General features: G+C 33.2%; 1 protein-coding gene across 1 annotated transcript; it reads right to left on the reverse strand.

Annotated features, from left to right (window-relative positions):
• Positions 1-3580: 3580 nt before the first annotated feature.
• Positions 3581-21960, reverse strand: LOC121391884 (SEC14-like protein 2). The gene is made up of 12 exons (XM_041523359.1): positions 21823-21960; positions 15958-16027; positions 15686-15729; positions 14361-14517; positions 11699-11793; positions 10642-10717; positions 7842-7922; positions 7152-7235; positions 5993-6099; positions 5164-5303; positions 4730-4896; positions 3581-3824 (listed from the first exon to the last, which is right to left on the reverse strand). Exons 1-12 carry the CDS (start codon positions 21874-21876, stop codon positions 3637-3639), a joined length of 1263 nt encoding a protein of 420 aa, XP_041379293.1. The 5' UTR covers positions 21877-21960; the 3' UTR covers positions 3581-3636.
• Between the last annotated feature and the right edge of the window lie 1355 nt (positions 21961-23315).

Here is a 23315-nt window from a genome sequence, read left to right on the forward strand (position 1 = left end):
ACCATAAAATAATACCATACATTTTCTTAAAATGGCAATGTACCTTTAATATGCCAGATGTGAAGAACAGATTGGATTGAACATAAACCCAACGGATCAACTGAGACGAATGGGTCGCATGAAGGAAGGAAATGTTTTATTTCACGACACATTCAACACATTTTATTTACGGTTATATGGTGTCAGACATATGGTTAAGGACCACACAGATATTGTGAGACGAAACCTGCTGTCGCCACTTCATGAGCTACTCTTTTTCGATTAGCAGCAAGGGGTCTTTTATATGCACCATCCCACAGACAGGATAGCACATACCACAGCCTTTGATATACCAGTTGTGGTGCACTGGCTGGAACATGGGTCACATGAATAGCAGCATTCCTATCACAAGGGCTAAAACTACATTAAAAAAAATCCCTTTTAGATAAGAAAAGACATTTTTGGCACCCAAAAATTATCTATTATTACCATGTTGCAATTTTATTTTTAATGCAACCTGTTACCTTATGTCTGTGGGATGGTGCATATAAAAGAACACTTGCTGCTAATCAAAAAGAGTAGCCCATGAAGTGGCTACAGCGGGTTTCCTCTCTCAATATCTGTGTGGTCATTAACCATATGTCTGATGCCATAATATAACCATAAATAAAATGTGTTGAGAGCATCGTTAAATAAAACATTTCTTTCTTTCTGTTACCATATGCCACCTATAGCCCTAACCATTGAGCAAAATCGCACTCATACACACTTCAACAGCACAGAAATAAAATGACGGATCAACTGTAAATATTGAATAGTTGGCAACATTCCTGAGTTCTGTAGTTACATGATATTATTCAAGCACGCCAAGGAGCATTTTGTTCAGTATCGCATTGCCATTCACTAAGCAAGTTTCACACATTGCTACATAATTCTAACACTTTAAATAATAGTTAGTCAATTTTTAAACTGATTACAACTGTTGCTAGGCCATTATAAATAAAAAATACTAGATTTTCATCCTACACTGCCCTGAAGATAAAGGCCCACCACTGTTTTTTCATTGACCAAAATATTTTTGTTTGATATGCTGTATTCCCCAATACCTTGAAAATATAAAATAAAAAGGAAATTCACCCGACCTATTTTTTTTTTAAATTGGATAAAAATATAACTTTAATTTAAAATGCCTAAACTTTTAAAACTAAAACGTTCTCTGAACGCACCAAGCTTAGTTAAATGCATTGTATGGCATGCCCTTAATAAATATAGAGGGCTTCACATACATTTGTTTTCATCATTTCCAGTTTATTACAAATTTATATTATCTGCTTAAAGTTTAAAAAGTTATTTTCTTGATTAATATATTCTGCTAAACTCAACACTTGATTATTCTTTTGTTAATCTGTTTCCAGTTAGGAGATCCATTTTGTATGCATTCAGATGACCTAAAAATTTTGAAAATATCATTTCAAATTCCTTGAGCAGATGAAATGCATTCCTATAGGATAATAATGCTTTTTTTTTAAATATAATTATTGGTATTCATTTTAACATTTGTAAATAATAGTTTGTTAAAAAATATATAAAGTAAAAATATTACCGGTAATTAAAAGTAAATGTTCAAGGGAGCAAACTCTTAAACAATAACCGGGGATTCCTTGTAAAAATAGTTCAGGCTTTTATATTCAACCTTTCTTCAAAGAAAAAAAAATCGATTGCACTGATTGGAATGGTCTTTATATTATTATAGTCCGACTGAAGGGGTATGTCATAACTGTCATGTATGTACAAACATATACCTAAAATAAATATTACTAATTTCATTATGTACAAAATTAGCACCACATTACCTGGTATTTATGTATATATTCATTTACTACTCTCTCTAGCACTAAGTAAAATATCTAAACGACAAACGAAATGCGAGATGCAAAATAGTAACAAAATATGCTGTTTTATTAAATAATGTAAAATAAGCAGAATGCCAACATTTCGTTATTTAAAGCTACCAAACAATATTTTGTACATTTCAGAGAATCTGTAAATAGTGGAGTTTTAAAATAAATAATATTATATTGTAACAGAAAAATCAACCTCCACTGAGAGGATTCGAAACACAGACTCTCAGTACAAGAATCCAACGCTCTACCAACTGAGCTAATAGGGAAATTCCCTCTAGCTACTGCCAGTAGGAGCACTTTATACCTACACTACTACATACATGTACTACCCCCTCAAGTGAAGCTATGTCCCGGAACTGTGGGCCACGGGCAGTTGAACTGTTATGGGTCCTGACTGGGTTATAATTGTATTCTTGTGTTACGAACACACCGAGTCCCTACGTCGGCTCCAAATGTAACAGAAAAATCAACCTCCACTGAGAGGATTCGAACCACAGACTCTCAGTATGAGAATCCATTGCTCTACCAACTGACCTAACAGGGAAATTCCCTCTAGCTACTGCCAGTAGGAGCACTTTATACCAACACTACTACAATATTATATATTTTCATGTTTTTAAACTGAAACACAAACATTTGCAGAAAGCAAATAATGCCCATTTCAAATGCTCCAGCATATAGGTGAGGATATTAATAGACATTAAATTGAAATTTCAGTACCCAGTTTATACTCTGTGTCACATCTAAACTACTCAGCATTTTTGGTATGATATTGATATAGAGAATACTACAGGAGTGATCGTTGGATACCATTTGCCTTACAAGTTGTTTCAAAATGTATACTCTGTGTCACATCTAAACTACTCAGCATTTTTGGTATGATATTGATATAGAGAATACTACAGGAGTGATCGTTGGATACCATTTGCCTTACAAGTTGTTTCAAAATGTATACTCTGTGTCACATCTAAACTACTCAGCATTTTTGGTATGATATTGATATAGAGAATACTACATGAGTGATCGTTGGATACCATTTGCCTTACAAGTTGTTTCAAAATGTATCTAATGAGCAAACATTAGTTGAATACATTTTTAAACGCGTTATAAGATAAATGGTATCTAAAAGACATGAATTTAGTGTTTAACTTCTTACATAACCTCAAAAACCATGTTTAAAATAAATTTAAACATCTTTTCCAAGTAAAACTTATTTATGACACTTACACTTGCTGTTAACTTCTGTATCACATCACAATAAGCTTCAGGTTAACTAACATTACAGAGCAATCACTTTCAATTTTGCTTATTTCACTGGCGATATCACTGCAGCGTTGTCACCTAGGAGCAGTCAGTCGTATGTCTTTAAATTGGTAATCACAGGTGTATAATTACTGTGTGATACCATAAATAATGTATGGTATTCTTACCAATGAGTGTATAAGAAATTGTTTTTACCTGATGTACAATAGCACCAAATAAGTCTTTATTTAACGCACATAAAACAGAGCAGCATATTTCTTTGTTCTAAATGGCACCAAATAATAAGTTTATATTAAACCCCGTAATAAAAGTAGAGTATCATTTTTTTTTTCTTATCAATGACACACTGTAATAAGTCTATATTTAAACCATATAAAAATGGACTAGCATTTGTCTTTGTTCTAACTAAAACAAAATAATATATTAAACTGAGATGAAAGTAGACTTTTCTTTCTTTTTTTTTCCTCTCAAATTTCTTGACTGATTTTCCTCAACTGATCACATCAGGACTCTTGACATCACTAACACCTTGGTCACTGAAGTAAAACTGTGTCTCTGCTTTTGTTGGTGATGACTGTGTCATATCAAGATCACGAACATCAGGCGCAATAACTTCAATGAGGTAGAATAACTTCTTACCATGAGCCCAGCTGTATGTGTTGTCAAACCGGACTACATCTGAAAAGAAAACCAGTCATGGAGAACTTCTCTTTAATAGAGGCAGGCATCTTATACAACAGTCTGAGCAGGATTTAGCTCAGTTGGTGAGGGCTGGCTTGACGTACTTGTGTCGCAGGATCGAACCACCTCGGTTATTTTTTTCCACGTTCTAACAAGTGCAACACAACTGTCAAGGACCATGGTATGTGTCTTTCTGTCTGTGGGAATGTGCATATAAAAAATCCCTTGCTACTAATGGAGAAATGTAGTGGGTTTCTTCTGATGACTACTAGTCAAAATTACCAGTACCAAATGTTTGACATCCAATAGCCGATGATTATAAATCACTAAGCTATTGAAGGAAGTGATTTATGGCTCAGAGCTAGCTCTGGCACTTGCCAAATTTGCCAACTGTGAATGTTAAAAGCAATTGGCAAATTGTATTTTAATTTAGCAAACTAACTGCATGTAATAATTGACATTTTGTTCGAAAATAACTGGGGTTTTGATATTTTTGAAGTTTAATAGACAATTTGGAGAACTTTTCTACTCACCCAGAGCTAGACCTGTGACTAGTGTCCTAGCCAGTTTGTTTGATATTGAATAATATTTAAATTTAGCAGAATATAAATATAAGATTACTGCATGAACAGGAGTGCCATATGAAATTTATGAAACAAGTTTGGGAATTATTTTATTCCCCGAGTGAGAGCGAAGGTATAAAACAGTTCCCAAATAAATTTCAAGTGGCACTTACAAAAATGTGACAATTTATTTATTATCCAAAAACTGTGGTTAGTTTCTAGGAGGATTTGGGTTAAACTTCCCCAGAAAATATATTTTAAAAAAGAAACATTTGCTTTGAGCAGGGAGGTTTTGATGCCCAAAACCCCATCTGTGATAATGCGCCTGAAATGACTTACATGTTCCCTCTTGTTGACACGTAATACTGCCATCTTCTGGTATCATATGACTGTTGACTCGCTGTGAAGCAAGAATTGGTTCCATTTCTCCTGCTTTCTGACGACCGCTGCTTTTCCGATAGAAGATGCCAAACCCAATGTCAAAGCCATCAGTTTTAAACTGCCACCTGCAATTACAGTAAGTCATATTAAATCTCAAGCTATTTAATAAAAGAAATTTTAATATATTTCAAGCATCATTAAAAAATGTCATAAATGAAAATAAAATAACAGAATTAACTCATATATCATAATGTCTTTCCAAACTACATGCTAGAAATATGAAACAAAGCTTTAAAGAAAAAGAAAAAAAGAAAGAAAAAATATTCACACTTAATTTAGAATAAAACAACAGTCTCTAATGGGGACCAAAAATAGAAATTGTGTCCTCTTACCGAATCAAACTTCTTGGTATTTTTATTTCATATTCTAACTGCAGAGATGAACCTCTTCCTATCGATGTCTCGGTGAAGTTTTCAAGATTGGTCAACTCCTGACAATAGTAACTACTGGGAATGTCACCCCCAAAACATATCTAAAACACCAAACAAACCAGCAAGTTAGTATTTATTTATTATGAAAGGAGTTTTAAATACAAAACACAATTTCAATCACTTGAACTGAAGCTATGAGTTCATCTGAATATAATTACAAACATTCTGTTGTTATACGATTTACTATAGGAACTCTATTCTGATTGGACGACGTTGCCAAAAAGTGAATGTTATTCTTCGATAAATCTCAGAAAATGACATTATTATGTCAATTGGGATGTCATTATGTAAAACAGGTCATGGAATTTAGGACGTTTGAGACTGATTTATGTGTATTTAACTAAATATGTTATGTTTGTTATAAATATTTGTTTCTTATACATATATATAACAAGCAGTCATATAAGAGAGCAAAACAAAAAGTGGCTTAATAAGATAATCATAAATTAAATGCTACATTTTCATCTAATATGCTTTCAAAATGGGGTCTGGGGATGAAATTTTTATTTTTTATTCTTAGGATATTGGAAATGCTGCACATTAGCCAATAAAAAACATAGGGAATAGGCTTTTATCTTTGAGGCAGGTAGGGATGAAAATCTAGGATTTATTGTATAGTTAGTCAGACATTATTAATAAATCAATGTACTCTAGTGGTATCGTAAAAAAAAAAAAAAAATTGGGTAGGGACAATAAAAATTAGTCTGTTTAGAGAAGTTTGAGAACTGACATGTGACACAGCACGAGGGTCCCCGTCCGGGTCAGTGTACGTTCCACCCCAGTGAGCCGGAATCTGGTCTTCATCAATGTACTTCAACAGTGTGTCCTTGTAGTTGGCTGGAAAGGAAACCACATCGATAGAAACAAGGCTTTTGACAAGAAGTTAATAAATCAAACATCATCCCAGTCAGGAAACAAGCAATAAAAAAAAAAAAAATTAATATCTTAGCTTAAAACAACTTTTGCATTTATTTTAAATTTAGTTTTTGAGGTTAAGTAAAAGACAGAATAGTACATTTGTGTTTATTAGATACCATTTACTTGTTAGATACATTTTGAAACAACTCCTGAGACAAATGGTATCTAAAGGTCAATCATGTAGTAACAGCTTAACCTATTTTACACTTCCTATATAGTAACTATAGTCCATCCCATCCTCCTACAAAAATGTTTTTTGTAAATAATTTCGGTTTGGTTTAAAGTAAGAAGAAAAGTAAAAGTGTTTTAGAAATAACCAAAAAACCCACCATTTTTTGTGTTCAATTATAAAAAAAAAATTGGGTGCATAAATAAATAAAATTGTGATATACACAATAGTAAGAAAACGACGCTACAGCATTATGGTCGCTGTTTTGGTTTTATGGACTGGTATAGTCTTGATAACTCTGATATTTTCTTGTTGCTCCCTCTGTAGTAAAATTAATTAAATAGAGTTATCTCGTATCAAGACTACACCAGTCCACAAAACCAAAATGATGGCCATAATGCTGTAAGCGTCACTTTCTTACTATGGTATGTATTACAGTTTTATTTATTTAGGAACCAAATATTTTTTTTATTGCACACAAAAATGGTAGTTTTTTTGTTACTTCTAAACTAATTTTACTTTTTTTCTTATGTCAATCCAAACCGAAATTATTTACAAAAAACATTTCTATCGGAGGATGAGACGGACTATAGACTATGTGCTAATCATAAATAATCTCTGAACTTGTAATTATAGAAATATTTATTGTAGGCAACTCTTGTTTGGAAAACTAATGGTGTACAAGGGAATCAATTTGTCATTCATGTGAAATTGAATAGCAGTAATTACATGAATTACTATTATGTTCATTACTTTATCATGAATAAACCGGACACTGTGCAATGCTAAAACAAACACTTACATCCTAACACATGAATTTTTCTCACAGTGTCTTCACTCAGAATTGGACGAACTAAGCTGTAGGCAATTGGAAAAATCCTAGGTGCTGAAAAACAGATACGTTAAACCAAGTTTCAGTGATTGCTACACAATTCTAAAACATTAAATAATCAATGCTAATCAATTTTTAAATTACAGCTAATTGATTAGCAACTGTTGCTAATCAAAATGTTGAAAACATACTGTTTCTTACAGAAGTAGAACATGCTAGGTGTTTAAAAAATGTGAACTCTTACACATAGGCAATAACCAATTTTTAACCAAATGTATATATGACAGTTGTTGAAAAAGAGGCAATTCTGAAACTGTAACATCATAAAGTACACTTGGTGATGTTCTGGGTGTATACAGTTCCCCTGGCAAGCTGTGCAAGGTTATAAACAAACGACAATAATGTAACACCATTCATTACATTGTGTTAAATATATGGCAAAATGTACTTTCTACCTGTAAACCTTAAATGAACAAAGAAACTGAGAAGCAAACAACTGGAACTAGTTAGGGGTAAAATGTAAAAGGCTTGTATTGCATTTTTAAAGACTTCATGAAAAGATTGTGTAACATGCATTTTACCATGTTCGTCAACAGTTTTACAAATGGTTAATAAGAAACTCTACTGTTTAAAGCTACATTAACATAGCACTGTGCTTACCATTGATAACATATGAAACCTTCAGTGTTTCTGGGTAGTAGTCCTCAAACATGGCTAGTACTTCTAATAAGACATCCACACCTAAACGGTAAACATTCAGACATTGAGCATCTTTCTTACAAATGTTTAACACGGAGAATTTTTTTTTTTAATAAAAAGGGCATATAATAATTTCAAACGGCAAAGATAAATACATCAGGATTTGATCACTGCTTAACTGATATTCAGCACAGTTCCCTGAATAGCTGGGGGGTTTTAATGCCAAATTTTGAAGTTAAAATTATCAATTTGAAAATGTATATATGTATTTTTAAATAAATTTGTATATACATTTTCACAAATCCATTTTTATTGATCAAATCAGCAACTGGTTTCATATTGGGAAGATATGCAGATGTTAATAAATTGTGGTTACCAGAATCTGCCATCACTGAAAGTCATTCAGAATAGGGTTGGGTACCGCGAAAAAAACCGTACCGCGGTATACCGCAGTTTTTTGTAATGTACCACAGTATACCACGGTAATGACAGCATACTGATCACTGCGATTCAGTGATACAATAATTGCGCAACATACAATATCATTTATGTGCCTTTGAACGTAGGGGTCAAACACATATGACATACTACAATGATATACCTACCAGTAAAGATTTTGACTGATTCAGTTTACACTCTATTTCCTCTAAAGTTGAGTAAGCATTAAGCAGGACTAAAACTCTCATTTAGAGAATAGCCAATACTTATAGGTAGAACATAGTTGTAGAGCCTTGTTGTATTTTAAGACCTTATAATATAAATGAAATAAACATAACAGATGAATAAATTCCCTAGTTATCATTTCAGTTAAATTGGAAAATAATGAAAATGACAAAGTTACGTAATATTTGAATGGCCCTTGATGTCTAGGCCGGGCCGTAGCCCAGTGGTAAAACAATCGGTTGGACGCGTGGTAGGTCTAGGATCGATCCAAGTCGGTGGGCCCATTGGGATATTTCTCATTTATGTATGTGCACCACGACTGGTATAGCAAAGGTCGTGGTATGTGCTACTAATGAGAAAATGTAGTGGGTTTCCTCTCTAAGACTATATATCAAAATTACCAAACGTTTGACATTCAGCAGTCGATGTTTTTGTTCTGCTCTATATAAAGATAAAAAATGTAACCTGTGCCACCCCACTAGAAGCTCTGCATACGTCCCCAACCCTCCAGATATCGTGCCAATTCCACAGGCCCAATGGGCCATATATATATATAAGCTATATGCTATGGGCCTGTATCTTTAATCTCTTTGATAATGAATTCATGTTTAAAGAAGAAAAAACAGTTTAGAAACAAAATAGCCACACTGGCAGTATTTTATTTTATGAATGCAAATGAAATAGTTGGGCTTTCGTGGGGGTTTTTTTAAGTACATAACTCCCCTCCTCCTAACTTATATGTATGTTTTAAACTGAATACTGTTTATAATTGTTTTCGTATTCAACTCAAGAGTATAGCCAGTCACCCAAAACAAAGACAAAGAAAACGTCATATGTTATTGTTCTCAAAACACTGGCGTGTGACCGTCTTTCAGACGTTAACAACTGGGAAAAAAACTTTTTCAGTTTCATAAATTCATTGCAACGTGATCCGAGACTTTTGTATGTTTATCTACCAGGGGCGGAAGGATGTATCATGCCTGTGCTAATATTATATAAGTAGACATAGCATCAATAAATTGTAATTCCCCCACTGAATATGTTTAAAATTAAATCTGTAAACTGAAAATTTCTACTAATAATGATTGTGTATATGTGAGAAAAAAATATGTAATCCTCATCAATGCACCCACTTCAGTAAAATTAACTCAACCACGTGACCTAGATTTTACAACATTATCTGATACAACACAACGCTAAAAACGTGACAAATAAAAAGTGAACCTTGTTGTAGCTAGTAATGAAACATTCAGTATCAACAATGCAACATGTTTTGAACAGTATTTCATATCATTTGATCGCATTTTGTTGCTTTACGAGAAGCAGTTCACTATTGAATAGTAGACTGGTCACCCGGACATGCAAATGGCGCTTATGCATACCGCGAGGCATATCTGTTGATCAAAATTGGTTGAAAGAATGTTTGGTGACTAAAAATCGACATTAAAAAACTTTCTTAATTTTTTTTCGACAAGTCGAAAATTCCATTTGTCAATTTTTATTATTTTTCGTAATTTGCAACTTTGATGAACAACAGGGCGAGCCCTGCAAATGACCAATATCGCACGTGTGTTGCGAACAACAAACTCATCAGTTACCATGTTTTTGTTAGTGACAACGTTTTGAGATTCTAGATACTTTGGGAAATTCCGTTAGTTTTTCAAAGATTTGTTAATGGAACACAAACAATCATTAACATTGGACGCTTTTAAAATAATTTCTCGAAATTATGTATTTTGGTTCATGACACTGATAATTTATTTCTCGGAAATGTTCGTAAAGTCATCGTCCACGGAAAGTCCCGAAGTATACCGGTACAGTAAAAAAAAGTACCGGTACGTACCACGACAGAAAAAAATACCGGTATACCGGTAATACCGCACACCTCCAATTCAGAACTCACCTACAATCTTTTTTTTTTCTTTTTTTTTATCAACATAGTTTCTGTAATGTTTTTCAAGTGACCAAAAATCCCTATTTTGCAACAAAACAATGTTTAAATTAATGTTTGATCATTTACAACTTTCACAAATAGATTCCATCAAGTGTTTCAGTTTACATAACAAAATGGTACTGTTCCAGGATTAAATGAACTCACCAGGTTTCCATAAATGCTTAAGTCCCATATATTGCAAGTCAAAGATAATAACAAGCTGGTCAACTCTCCTACCTTCCTGAAAGAGAAATTTGTTTATTTTCAATTACACCTGCATGTAGTATGTAATATATCTTGTCACGTTGCATAAAAAAAGAAAGTTATTTCTCTCATAATGTAGTTTTAAGTATATAGGGCACAGTTATCCCATGAAAGAAAGCTATGTAAGATAGTTTTATCTTTCATATACTATGTCATTGCATTTAACATGCGGAGTATTACGTATGAGATCATATTAATGCGAGTTGATGATCTGAGACAACAGTTTTTGAGCTATATTTTGTTCTTAAAACCTTCATTATAAAAGCTATCTTGTTAATGTGTAGTGTTAAATTTTATTTATTTAACACATGTAACAAACACAGCAAATATGATAGTGTCATTTATTTATAATAAAATGATCACATAAAGAAGATACTTTGTCTGTCTGTGTAAAATAAAAGTTTATTTACCGAATGGATGAGAAAAAAAGACCCCATTATATGCGGAGATGTAGGATAAAAAAAAAAACACTTTCGGTGGTGGATATTTCGAAATGTCAACCATCTCGGGTGTACTTTTTCTATCGCAAACGATGGAGTCTTATTGTATTTTACCATCAGATTAGAGAGGACCTGTTTATTAAAATGGTATATTTACAATGTAACTACCACCTGTGAATGCTATCTTTAAAACTTACCAGCAGTTATTTTCTTCTCCTTTATGCTTGGTTATAAAAACAAACCATTTTTGGCAAACTGTTAGTACAAACAACACTGTTACTTTATTTTCATTTTAAATTTACTATTATAATAATTTTGAGTTTTTTTATTGAAATGTCTTCCCATATCAAATGATGTAAGAGCACTGCTGTGGATGGATGTGATAAAGATCTTTATTCCATATTATCAATCTAAAACCAATTTTAATACTTTAATGTAAAGAATTGTTTTTTTAAAAGTAAGGCTAAATAATGTCTATTCTGGAAAATCTTTGATCAACTATTAACAATTACAATTACCTTTTGTGTGAGTTCATCAAACTTCTTGTATATAGTTTCAAGGAGATGGATTTTGCTTTTTATGATATCAGACTTCTTGGCAGATCTCAGCATTCCTAATAAAAAACATAAAAATAATAATAATACATTAAAAATAAAATAAAATAACATAATATACTAAGTCTTGAATCATAGAACTGAATACCCTTGACTGACCTATAGGATCACTTCTTATACCAACCACTGCTCTACAACTGTTATATCAAAGGTATCAATGTGCTGTCATGTCTATGGTGCATGATTTCATGGGTCGTATTATGGTATGGCATTGTCCATCCATCCATAAACTTTTTGTTTATGGGGCATATCATTCTTATAAATTCATATATGATCATTAAACCTAGTTTGGGATGGCAGTGTGTTGTGTACTATAACTAGGTCACCATGACCTACCTTTCAAACAATACTACACTTTAAAATATAAACAAATCCTTGTCTGGGCTATATTTTCCTTATTAATTTATATAGGATCATTAAACCTTGCATGCATGTACAACTTGTGATGGTAGGGTGTCATATATCATAACTATCTACTTTTCACGCATTAAGGCATATTAAAGAAAATTCAAATCAAAATGATGAAAGTAGCTCAAACTGGACTTCGTCTCCCCAAAATATCAGAAACACATTTAATATACAGTCACTGATATTTTACTCAAAAAACATACATTTTAATGTGCAATTTTAGTCATTAAAACATATGTTAGTCAGCAAAATATTAACAATGGCAACAAGCTCAAGATAGTTCCTGTAACGACACCAAAGAGTACATTGATTTATTAATCATCGGCTACTGGATGTCAAACACATTTAGTCTAATATGAAACCCATAGACACAACAGCACATACCACAACCTTTGATATATCAGTCATAGAGCATTGGTTGGGACAGGACCAAAAGACCCAGTCCGAGAATGGTTCCACCAAAGGAGTTTGATCTTATATAATATCAAAGCACCTCAGGCAAGTGCTCTACAGAATGAGCTAGGTTTCACCCTTTCTTGTACAAAAAAGTAAAGTTTGTTTTATTTAACGATGCCTCTAGAGCACATTGATTTTTATCTTATCATCGGCTATTGGACGTCAAACATATTATGGTCATTCTGACATATTTCTTAAGAGGAAACCTGCTGCCACCACATAGACTACTCTTTCCGATAAGCAGCACTTTCCCACAGACAGCACAACACATACCATGGCCTTTGATGCACCAGTTATGGACCACTGGTTGGAATGAAAAATAGTCCAAACTGCAAATGGGTCTACTGAGAAGAATCGATCCAATGACCGACCGCTTCACAGGCAGACACACTACCGCTTGAGCTACATCCCACTCCCCCTTCTTGTACAAAGTGAGATCACAGCACTAAAACAATGAATATGATATCACATGACCATATCTTTATGTATGGCAGAATCTTTCCCTAATTTAGCCAGTGAAATTACCAGTAGTGTTTGCTTAGCCACAATTCAGCTTAAGTCGCCGAGTTATTAGCAGTAGTGAGAACATCTTAGATAATATAATACTTTATTACATACCTGTTCAATCTTACTATAGTGATAAAGTCATTTTGAAACTGTGTGATAAATTTATTTTGTATCGCACTCTAGACCGGAACTTTTAAATGGGGAATTCCCTTTTTCTTTTTACTGCAGTTAGCACCTTTTATTTACTGACGTCATATATGATTTACAAATTAAATCACATCGTATTTGAAACCATTACACAAAGCTGCCACAGAGTAAGATTCTTAACATTAAGTAAATCCATGAAAGGAGTTTTGATAATAGATTTAACAAAGTGTTGTTATGACGTTAAATTCAAAATAATTTTTGTAAAACATAAAATGTATATAATAAATACAGAACTTCACATACTCGGTCTTGTGGTATATATTTTTGCACAAAATAAACTTGTGCAATAAATAGGAAGCGAAAACAATGTATGTGAAGTTCTGTATATGTCCTACATTCTTCTGCTGATATAGGTAAAACACAATATGCATACCTGGACTCAAACTTAATGATGGCACCAACAGCAACTGTCAACATTGCGATATGAATTGCCATGGGTTAGGAACTAAATTTACCAATGGCAGTTTAGGAGCGGGACGTAGTCAGTGGTGAAGCGCTCGCTTGATGCGCGGTCGGTCTGGGATCGATCCCCCGCGTGTGGGCCCATTGGGCTATTTCTCGTTCCAGCCAGTGCACCATGACTGGTATATCAAAGGCTGTGGTATGTACTACCCTGTCTGTGGGATAGTGCATATAAAAGATCCCTTGCTGCTAATCAAAAAAGAGTAACCTATGAAGTGGCGACAGCTGGTTTCCTCTCTCAATATCTGTGTGGTCCTTAACCATATGTCCGATGCCATATAACCATAAATAAAATGGGTTGAGTGCGCCGGTAAATAAAACATTTCTTTCTTTCTTTCAATGGCAGTTTTATAATATTGCCGTCAGTTCAAGGGATAATATTTAGTTTTTACATTTGTTGCAAAGGTTAGTGGTTTAAAGCTGCTGTGCTCAGACTCAAAATTGCCATCTGTGAGCATTCTGCCTGAAGCAAAAATATTTCAAAATTGTCATACGTACCAAATTCTTAAGTCAGAGCCTGGCATACCTTTCAAGTCCATATATCCATATGGGTCAATCCAGATAAGGGAGCCTTCCTTGTCTCTACCGAACAGCCCACCTATGTAGTATTTTTTAATCACTTCGGGAATTGTGAATGTTTCCAAGATGGTATCCACTTTATTCTGCTCTCGCCAAGTGAGGTTCTGAAGATTGAAGCACATAAAAATGTTTAACAAAGGTTAATGTTAAATATACAATTTTCAATCTTTTGACTGTTGATATGAAAACAAAATCATCTACCATCAACTTTTTCAGTGTTCTGTGATGAACATCCACAGGCGCCATTATAAACCAACTTTCATGGGATGTAGCCCAGTGGTAAAACGTTCAATCAATGCGCAGTCAGTCTGGGATCGATCCCTGTCGGTGGGCCCATTGGGACTATTTCTCGTTCCAGCATGCGCACCATGACTGGTATATCGATTCAAAGGCTGTGGTATGTGCTATCCTTACTCCTAATGGAAACATGCAGTACATTTTCTCTCTAAAACTACCGGTATATGTCAAAATAACCAAATGACATCCAATAGCTGATGATTAATAAATCAATGTGCTCTAGTGGTGTCGTTAAACAAAACAAACTTTTAACCCATTGACATAGTACTTATAGTTTGTAAGTAACTGATCTAAACAGAAAACTAACATTTTAAACTTTAATGCAAAAGTTGACACCGTCAGAGAAGTAATAGCTATGTCTCGCCTTTTCACTTCATAAAGGCAAGACAAACTTTATTATAACCATTTTAGAAATAATAGAATTTACACGTAATTTAAAAATGATAAAAAATGTGCCCTTTAATGCCAGTCCTAGACCAACAGCCAAGTCAGGTTAGTGGTAAACCTATAATAACATACTTCTGTAATAATTAGACATGGAGATGCCTCGAGTCTATCCAATTATCTCAAACTTCACCAATGACTGTCTGGAATGAATTTTTAGACACGTGTGTATACCTGGTACATGTACGGTCTAATACATACTGACAGAAATACAAACTGACAAGGATGAAATCTAATTATACTGCACTAAATTTAAATCAAATAATCTTAACTCATGGTCACCAGGACAGCCAAAAATATAAATGCACATTAACCATATATTTTATAACAGTAAGTCCCTGTTAAACAATCAATTCAAAAGTAGTTAAGTGTGATTTAAAAGAATACAAATCAATTATCTTATCAAAATAATAAATAGTTGTAGATGAATGGACATAAAATTAAATGTATGTAGGTGTTGTATATATTTACATAATTTGGTCTTTTACCCTTTATTCACTATCATAATAAAAATATATATTTCCATCTCACATTTCTTAGCATTGTCTCTGCTTTATTCAAGTCGAATCGCCTGGCTGAAAAAGAAAATTGAGGATTGTTATTTATAGATTTACTGGGCTATGAAAAGAATTTAACATGAGTGACAGCGCTAAGAAAGACATACATGTAAATTCTGAAATAGTAATTCAGCATGCATGTTGTAATTAGAACTGTTTTTGGTTTATAAAATATAACAAAGAAAATACCAACTGATATCAATTAGAAAATGTCTTGGAATTTACAAAATGTTAGTATACATGTACCTCTAAGCCACCGCAATAAATAATGGTCATCATGTTCTGGTTTCAAGACATCTTTGACATTATCACGAAACTGAAATTAAAAACAAGGAATAATTTTAATAATTATAATTAATCTAATATCGTACCTTCATACAATTTTGACACTTTGTTTGTAACTGCATGTATCAAGAAATTCTGTGAGATACTACGTTACTATCAGCCTGAAAATGCTTGAAGTCAAGCTGCAAACTTTATGTTTTAATTATAATACGATAAATGTTATCAGTTTTTTCTAATGCATTATTTTGGTACAAATAAAATGCCTAACATAGTGAACTCCAGTTGTCAGAAATACATGCAAAGTTATCATCTGCTACGCTGACATTAGACCTGTCAAAGTTAGATGATATTGCCACGTGATCCTTACACAAAACAATAAAAAATATGGACGACTAGTTGGGTTACCTCTTATGTCATTCACAGCAAAGTTCTTTTCAGTAATTTCTTATTGCAGAAAAAACGTCTTAATGCCTTCCAACCTATTTATATGGCATTTCATTGGTTCATACTATCAAATGGGCGAAGCATGCAGCACTATGAATTTAGATGGTTTTTCGGTCGTTCTTCATGATTAAGACAGACAAAATAAAAGTGTGATTGGGTGGACAACGTTCAGTTGCCATCTAACTTGAAAGTGGTGATAGTCATAAAGTTAATCAGTGAGAATGGTTAGTAATTAATTATTAATGAGCAGTTAAAACTTCAAAATGACAATAGGGTAAACTTGTTAACAGGACTAAAATGAAAAGTAATGACGGTTAGTATAATTATAAATGACAGTGAAACATGAACAGATATTAATTTTATTGTTGCTAATTTCTGAGGAGAGTAATGACTCTCGCAAAAAAAATTCAGGGGACTTTTTTTCAGCTCCTGAACATTTTACAAATGGCAGTCACTGAATATTGTCAGTTTCATAAAACATTTAATGTTGTTTTTCCCCTTGGCTTATTGATAATCAGAAACTGACATACCAAACCCCAAGTGGAGGCAAACAGGATTTTTTGTGTGGGTGAATTGACATATTTTTGGGGGGCGAACTGGTATGGGGGTTGTTGGCACAGGTACCTCCAAACAGAAACTCCTAGTACATCTATATACATCTATATATATCTATATATATCTATATATATAGATAGATAGAGATCTATAGATCTATATATCTATCTACCTATCATCTATCTATATATAGATATAGATATAGATATAGATATATAGATAGATAGATATATATATATATATGTATATCACTATATGTATATCTATATCTATATATATATATAGATATCTATATATAGATAGATAGATATAGATATATACAACCGTGTCCGGTGTATCGGCGCGTCCGGTGATTCGGCACACTTGGTATTTTGCTTGAGTATGCTTAACAAGTTGTTATGTTGTCGGAGTTTTTAATGAATTAAAGTTCAATTCCTTTTTCAATGGTTAATCAAGTATCAACATATTTATTGTTAAGGGTGCAATTAATTTTTTTTTTTAGAATTATCAATAATTATATAATAATTTCAAAATAAATCATTCACCTGTTTTTGTGTTTATAAATGCGAAGTAGGTCATCCTTATTGATAGGCTATTAATTAGGAATGTTAAAACCAGTCTGAAAACACCTTTCCCCCATTTTAAAAATTATAGTAAACAGTATAAATGTAATTATTTTTGTTTGGTTATTTTTACACCTTAATTGACAGTCATTCCAGTTCACAATTGTCACATTGTTATAAAAAATAAAAGCGAAATAAGATCCACGTGTGTGCACAATCTACCCGAGAAAAATAAAATCCATGTAGGCATCTTAGCTATGGCATGACAATGAACATGTATGCATCTGCAGTACTGTGCCACTCAAGAAAACGATTCCGAAACTGATCATGAGATGGGTCATATGTGATCATTCATTTTCATAGTAATATTTTTAACAAGACAAGACAAAAAAAGTACTAAATTAATTCTGGTACAATAGTGTAGCGTTTATGGGCTAAAATTGAGGTCATGGGCGGTTTATAAATAGCGGGGTCAAAGATCTACATCTACTGCGCCGAATCACCGGACATGCAAATCGTTTTGGATACAAGGGGGTGCCTATATTTATGCACCATTTTAAAATGTTTATTTACTACAGACATAAAACAGTTTGCAGTGTATTTCAGATTATGCACTTCTTCATTGGTGAGAGACGCATTTTATTAAATATTTTACAATGTTCACATAGAAAATGGTCCTTGAAAGCTTAGGTGCGCCGATAGGAGAAGCCACGGTGACGTCACGTTTTGATCACGTGGTACCGCGTGAGCGCTGGTAGGCAAGAAACCAGTTGACAATACTGGCATTAGTAGTAATGAACAATCGAACGTTTTTCCGTCAATTAAATCAGTGTAGACTAGTTTTGATGAATGGTATTTTGTCATGGTAATTTCATACGTTGTTGTTAGATGCACAAGTCACTGTAGTAAGGATTATGAAATTAGTTACATCAAATACAGTGGAAGCGAAACGTTGAACAGTTTAAAGCTGACAACAATCAACTTTGCCCATCCCACAACGGAGATCGTCATTTTATACAAGGTTTGTTGTATGTTATTCATTCGTAATACTAATACACGTCAGTATTTATTGAAATGAAAATTGAAAAGATAATAAAAAAAAAAATAATAATAATAAAAGCCCCCACCAAACTGACATGGAAACAAAGATACTCTGTGAACAGTAGGCCTACCCAGTCAATCGACAAACAACGTTTTATGTAACTTTTTGTTTGTATTGACAGATCCATTATAGTGAGTAAAACAAAAATCTGAATATATTTTATATTGTATTATGCCATAAAATATGTAGGTGGCTGGAGTATTTATATTTTTAATTAAATAACAGGGAGCTGTGTGTGTGTGTGTGTGTGTGTGTGTGCTTGTGTGTGTGCAATCAAGCATATATGTATTGTTTCATATGAAAATGGTTCTGAAATATTTCCATTTATTAATTATATTATATGTTAATTATAATGTTTTACTTTTTTTATTGAAGAAGTGATCCACAGATGTATTTGTAATGTGTAGGTTGATTTTTTAATAATAAAATAAAAGGTATAAACATTTCAGGGTGGGATATCAGATGTATTAAATCATTTGTTTGGGATTAAAAATAAATAAATACTAATAATAAAACTGGATCTTGATCCACAAGTTGGTGATAGCCACCATATTTTATTAAAAACATAAATTATGTTACATGCATTTATTATATAAGTTATCTGAATTTGTTTGCAGCAAATAAAGAAAGAAAAGGGGAGCTGATTGTATTTATAACTTATAAGTATTATTGTCATCAGTGACAGATGTCAATATGTCTTCACAAATACATTTATGTGTATTCAAATATTTCAATAATATTCAATATACACAATATAAAACTTTCATACTTATATATCATAGAAATTTACCAATTTTCTTATTTTTTTCTAGGTATCAGTGATCCCTGTTTATGGACAAAAAGAGAACCGGCAACTCTTGGATGAAAAATGGGCCTTTCACGATGAATTAAGGGCGTTTAAGTTTTAGGGTGAATTAAGGGATGCTAAGGAGAACACTGGTATTAGATTCAGTGATTCTTTTCTACAGTATCTCATGTTTCTGTGCATAAGAAAGATACCAGAACTTTTTTCACCGACTTTCCAAACTACCATATGCAATATTATTGGGGCTATTCAGTATGTGATGATGACATTGATAACACACTGACTTTCCAAACTACCATATGCAATATTATTGGGGCTATTCAGTATGTGATGATGACATTGATAACACACTGACTTTCCAAACTACCATATGCAATATTATTGGTGCTATTCAGTATGTGATGATGACATTGATAACACTTGGATTTAATCTTCTTTTTTTACCACGATCTCTATTTTCTAATAAAAACAGAATTTACAAAATCAATAAAATTATATCGAGAAACAATAAACAACACATATTTATTATTTTCTTTTTCTATTATCATTATAAACCAATGATCAAATGATATTTGCATTGTGTTAATGTGTGTCTTAAATTAAAACATTGTATTGTTACCATTTACAGTAATTTGTTGTTTTAACTGGTTTATTAATCAGGTTGAAAGTGATAGCCTTTGAAACTGTGCCTCTTGTCAAAGGTAACTGACACTGTTTTAGATTTGAAAGGAAGGAATCTTTTATTTAACAATGCACTCAAGTTATTTTAATTACGGATATATAGAGTCGGACATGTTTAGGGATCACACAGATAATATTAGGGAGGAAACCTGCTGCTGTCACACAATGGATTACTCTTTCCGATTAACAATAAGGGACCTTTTATATGCATCAGCCCACAGACAGGATAATAAATAGTGTAGCCTTTGTTACACCAGTTGTAGAGCACTGGCTGGAATGAGAAACAGCCCTATAGGACCACCAACAGGAATCAATCCTAGATCGACTGCGTATTAAACTATGTCCTGGCCTGCATGGGATTAGGCGATTAAAATATTAATGGCAATTTTTATGTATATATATATATATATATAAAAAATAATGCTACAAAATGTTCTGAAGATAGAACCACAAAGGTGAGGGACCAAGTAAATTTGAGATGTATCCGGTTTAAAAGGCTAAGTTCTGTACTAATATTTAAAAAGGGACGCTGTAGCTAGAGGGAGCAATGTATGTGTGGTCATGGAACATGTATGGAAACTAAATTTAGGTTCCTCCATTTTAATACAATGTGTTAATATGTATCCGATATCAGCAAGTTTAAGGAATAAAAAAGGACTTGATAAAATTAATAGTTTTAAAGTTTTTGTAAAGTTTTCTAATAAGATACTTGCTTAAATTTATTGTTGATGAAAAGCCTTACAAATGAACCAGTAGACAAATCTGTGTTATATATATATATAACTACTGTCTATATATTGTCTACTGGTTGTTCATTTGTAACAAATGTTCATATATATGTATATGTGTGTGTGTGTGTGTGTGTGTGTGTGTGTATGTGTATCTATATGTATATGGGTTATTTAAAATTGTTTAAAGAAATAATTTCCTTTAACAAAGTGTAGGCCAATTATTTCTTTTAAACAGTTTTAAATAAAAAATATAGGCCTACTCGTTTTATTTTATTATTTTTATTTGTGTGTGCGCGCGCTCGTTTGTAATGCTTTACTTGAAATATGGACCAGACGCTTTAAAAATACATGGATTAAAAATATTTATTCAGGTGAAAAGAAAAAGAAAAAAAAGGAAGTTTGCTATAGTTTTGAACTCGGTCAATCGTCAAATTTTATGGGTGGAAAGAGTACATGTATCTCCTCCATACAGGAGCGATGTAGAATAGCGTTCCCGTGCTACAAGCGGTAATTTAAGCACGTGTTGGCCATTCTTTGCTATTCACGCTACGCTAGTTCGCTTTGTTACTAATGGCCATTATGATAGACTTCTGCCTACCAGATGCGCGCGCATGCTGATACGTGACGTCACTTCCCTAAACACATGGCTTCTCCTATACACCGGACAGCACTGTATATAGATATATATAGATGTACTAGGAGTTTCTGTTTGGAGGTACCTGTGCCACATACCATCTGCCAACAACCCCATATATATATATATATATATATATATATATATATATATATATATATATATATATATATATACTATAAATTTCTGACGTTATTATTTGGGGATGCCTGTGGACAGTGTGGTTCTGTCACTGTCACGCTGTGGCCTCTGCCCTCTGTCAGCTCCGATTTCAACCGTGTGCCAACTGTGTGTTATCTACAAAGTGTTACCTGTTGTAGGGTTGCAACTTGTTTAGGAGTGAGATCATCTAATCTGCCGCTCATCACTCACTCTTTCTGTTCTGTCGTTTTGAAGTTTTGTGTCTGTTTTTAAAATACTTTGCAAGACATACACAAGTTTATAGCTTGTCAAATGTGTACTATTTTCCGCAGTATTCTACGCTTTTGGAGGGTATCAGGTCGTTTCGCCCTTATTCCCGATCGCCCCGTGTCGTTTCGTCCCGTGTCATTTCGCCCCCATACCGGGTCGTTTCGCCCTCATGTTTATGTTTGTGAATGATGAATAAATTTGTTTACGTGACTTTAGTTGCAAATCAGATATAGGTTATCAATTTGTAACCCTTTATCAACCATAAACACCATATATATATATATATATATATATATATATATATATATATATATATATATATATATATATATATATATATATATATATATATATATATATATATATGTATGTATGTTATTATGTGCAATATTTTAAAGAACCCCTCCCCTCACACCATCCCAGTTCCTACGGGCCTGATGTATTTTATATTAATAAGTACAAAGACTAGGACATATTAGTTATAAAGTGCTTTGGTGTGTGTGTGGGGTGGGGGGCGAAATTGGCCTCTGTAATATCCGTTGACGTGTCATGTTTACATCTATGCTGAAGAAGATTTATGGTGAAATATTAAAAGGTCCATTTGCTTCAGTTTACATTTAAATACATGCAGTTTTCTGCTGTCTGCCATTTTGGTTTTTTATGGAATACTCTTCAAGAGGGGTGAAATACTAAAATATTAATATAAAATCAATGATCTCTAGTGGTATCTTTAAACAATCAAATAATATTAATAATAATAAAATAATATGACGTCATGACATTTGCATTTATATCATAACATGTTATTACATTCAACGGTTGTTAGATTAAGTCATATCCTTTCACTCCTCTTGTAGAATATTCCATAAAAAGTCAAAATGGCAGCCGGCACAAAATTACATGCTTTTTGCCCTATGCGATCTCAGCGAAGTCGATACTGGTGACATGGTTATCATCTAGTATGTGGAAATCATGCCATAGTAATTGTTTTTTCAAGATTTCTGTCTGGACATAATGTGGGTAAAATCTAACGAAAAATAAAGGTAGGAGCAATTTATTGTAGTTGTCCACATTTTGTTTCGGACTTTACGTTTAAGTCTACAACCTTGTTGCCTGTTAGATGACTATTACGACAAAATTATGGGTAACATTATTTTTATATACCAAATTTTGCATACTAGTACCACCCCAATACATAGGGGCGAAACAACTCATAATGGAGGACGAAACGACCCATTCTAAAGGCGAAATGACTCGGGGCGAACGGGAATAAGGGCGAAACGACTCGGGGTCGAATAGGAATAAGGGCTAAACGACCCGGATTCCTTTTGGAGAATTAACGTACCCATAATTTATGACCAAACACCAGTTGAAAGAGACCTTGCCCTTACGG

The sequence above is a fragment of the Gigantopelta aegis genome, chromosome 3, assembly GCF_016097555.1.
Source record: "Gigantopelta aegis isolate Gae_Host chromosome 3, Gae_host_genome, whole genome shotgun sequence".
Lineage (NCBI taxonomy): Eukaryota > Metazoa > Mollusca > Gastropoda > Neomphalida > Peltospiridae > Gigantopelta > Gigantopelta aegis.

Excerpts from the sequence above, each read along its gene's own strand:
- LOC121391884 (XM_041523359.1), bottom strand. The coding sequence starts at position 21,876 with ATGAGCGGCAGATTAGATGATCTCACTCCTAAACAAGTTGCAACCCTA. Across the intron at positions 7,236-7,841 it reads GGTTTCATATGTTATCAATG|CACCTAGGATTTTTCCAATT; the intron begins GTAAGCACAGTG and ends TCTGTTTTTCAG. Across the intron at positions 5,304-5,992 it reads ACCCTCGTGCTGTGTCACAT|ATATGTTTTGGGGGTGACAT; the intron begins GTCAGTTCTCAA and ends TTGGTGTTTTAG.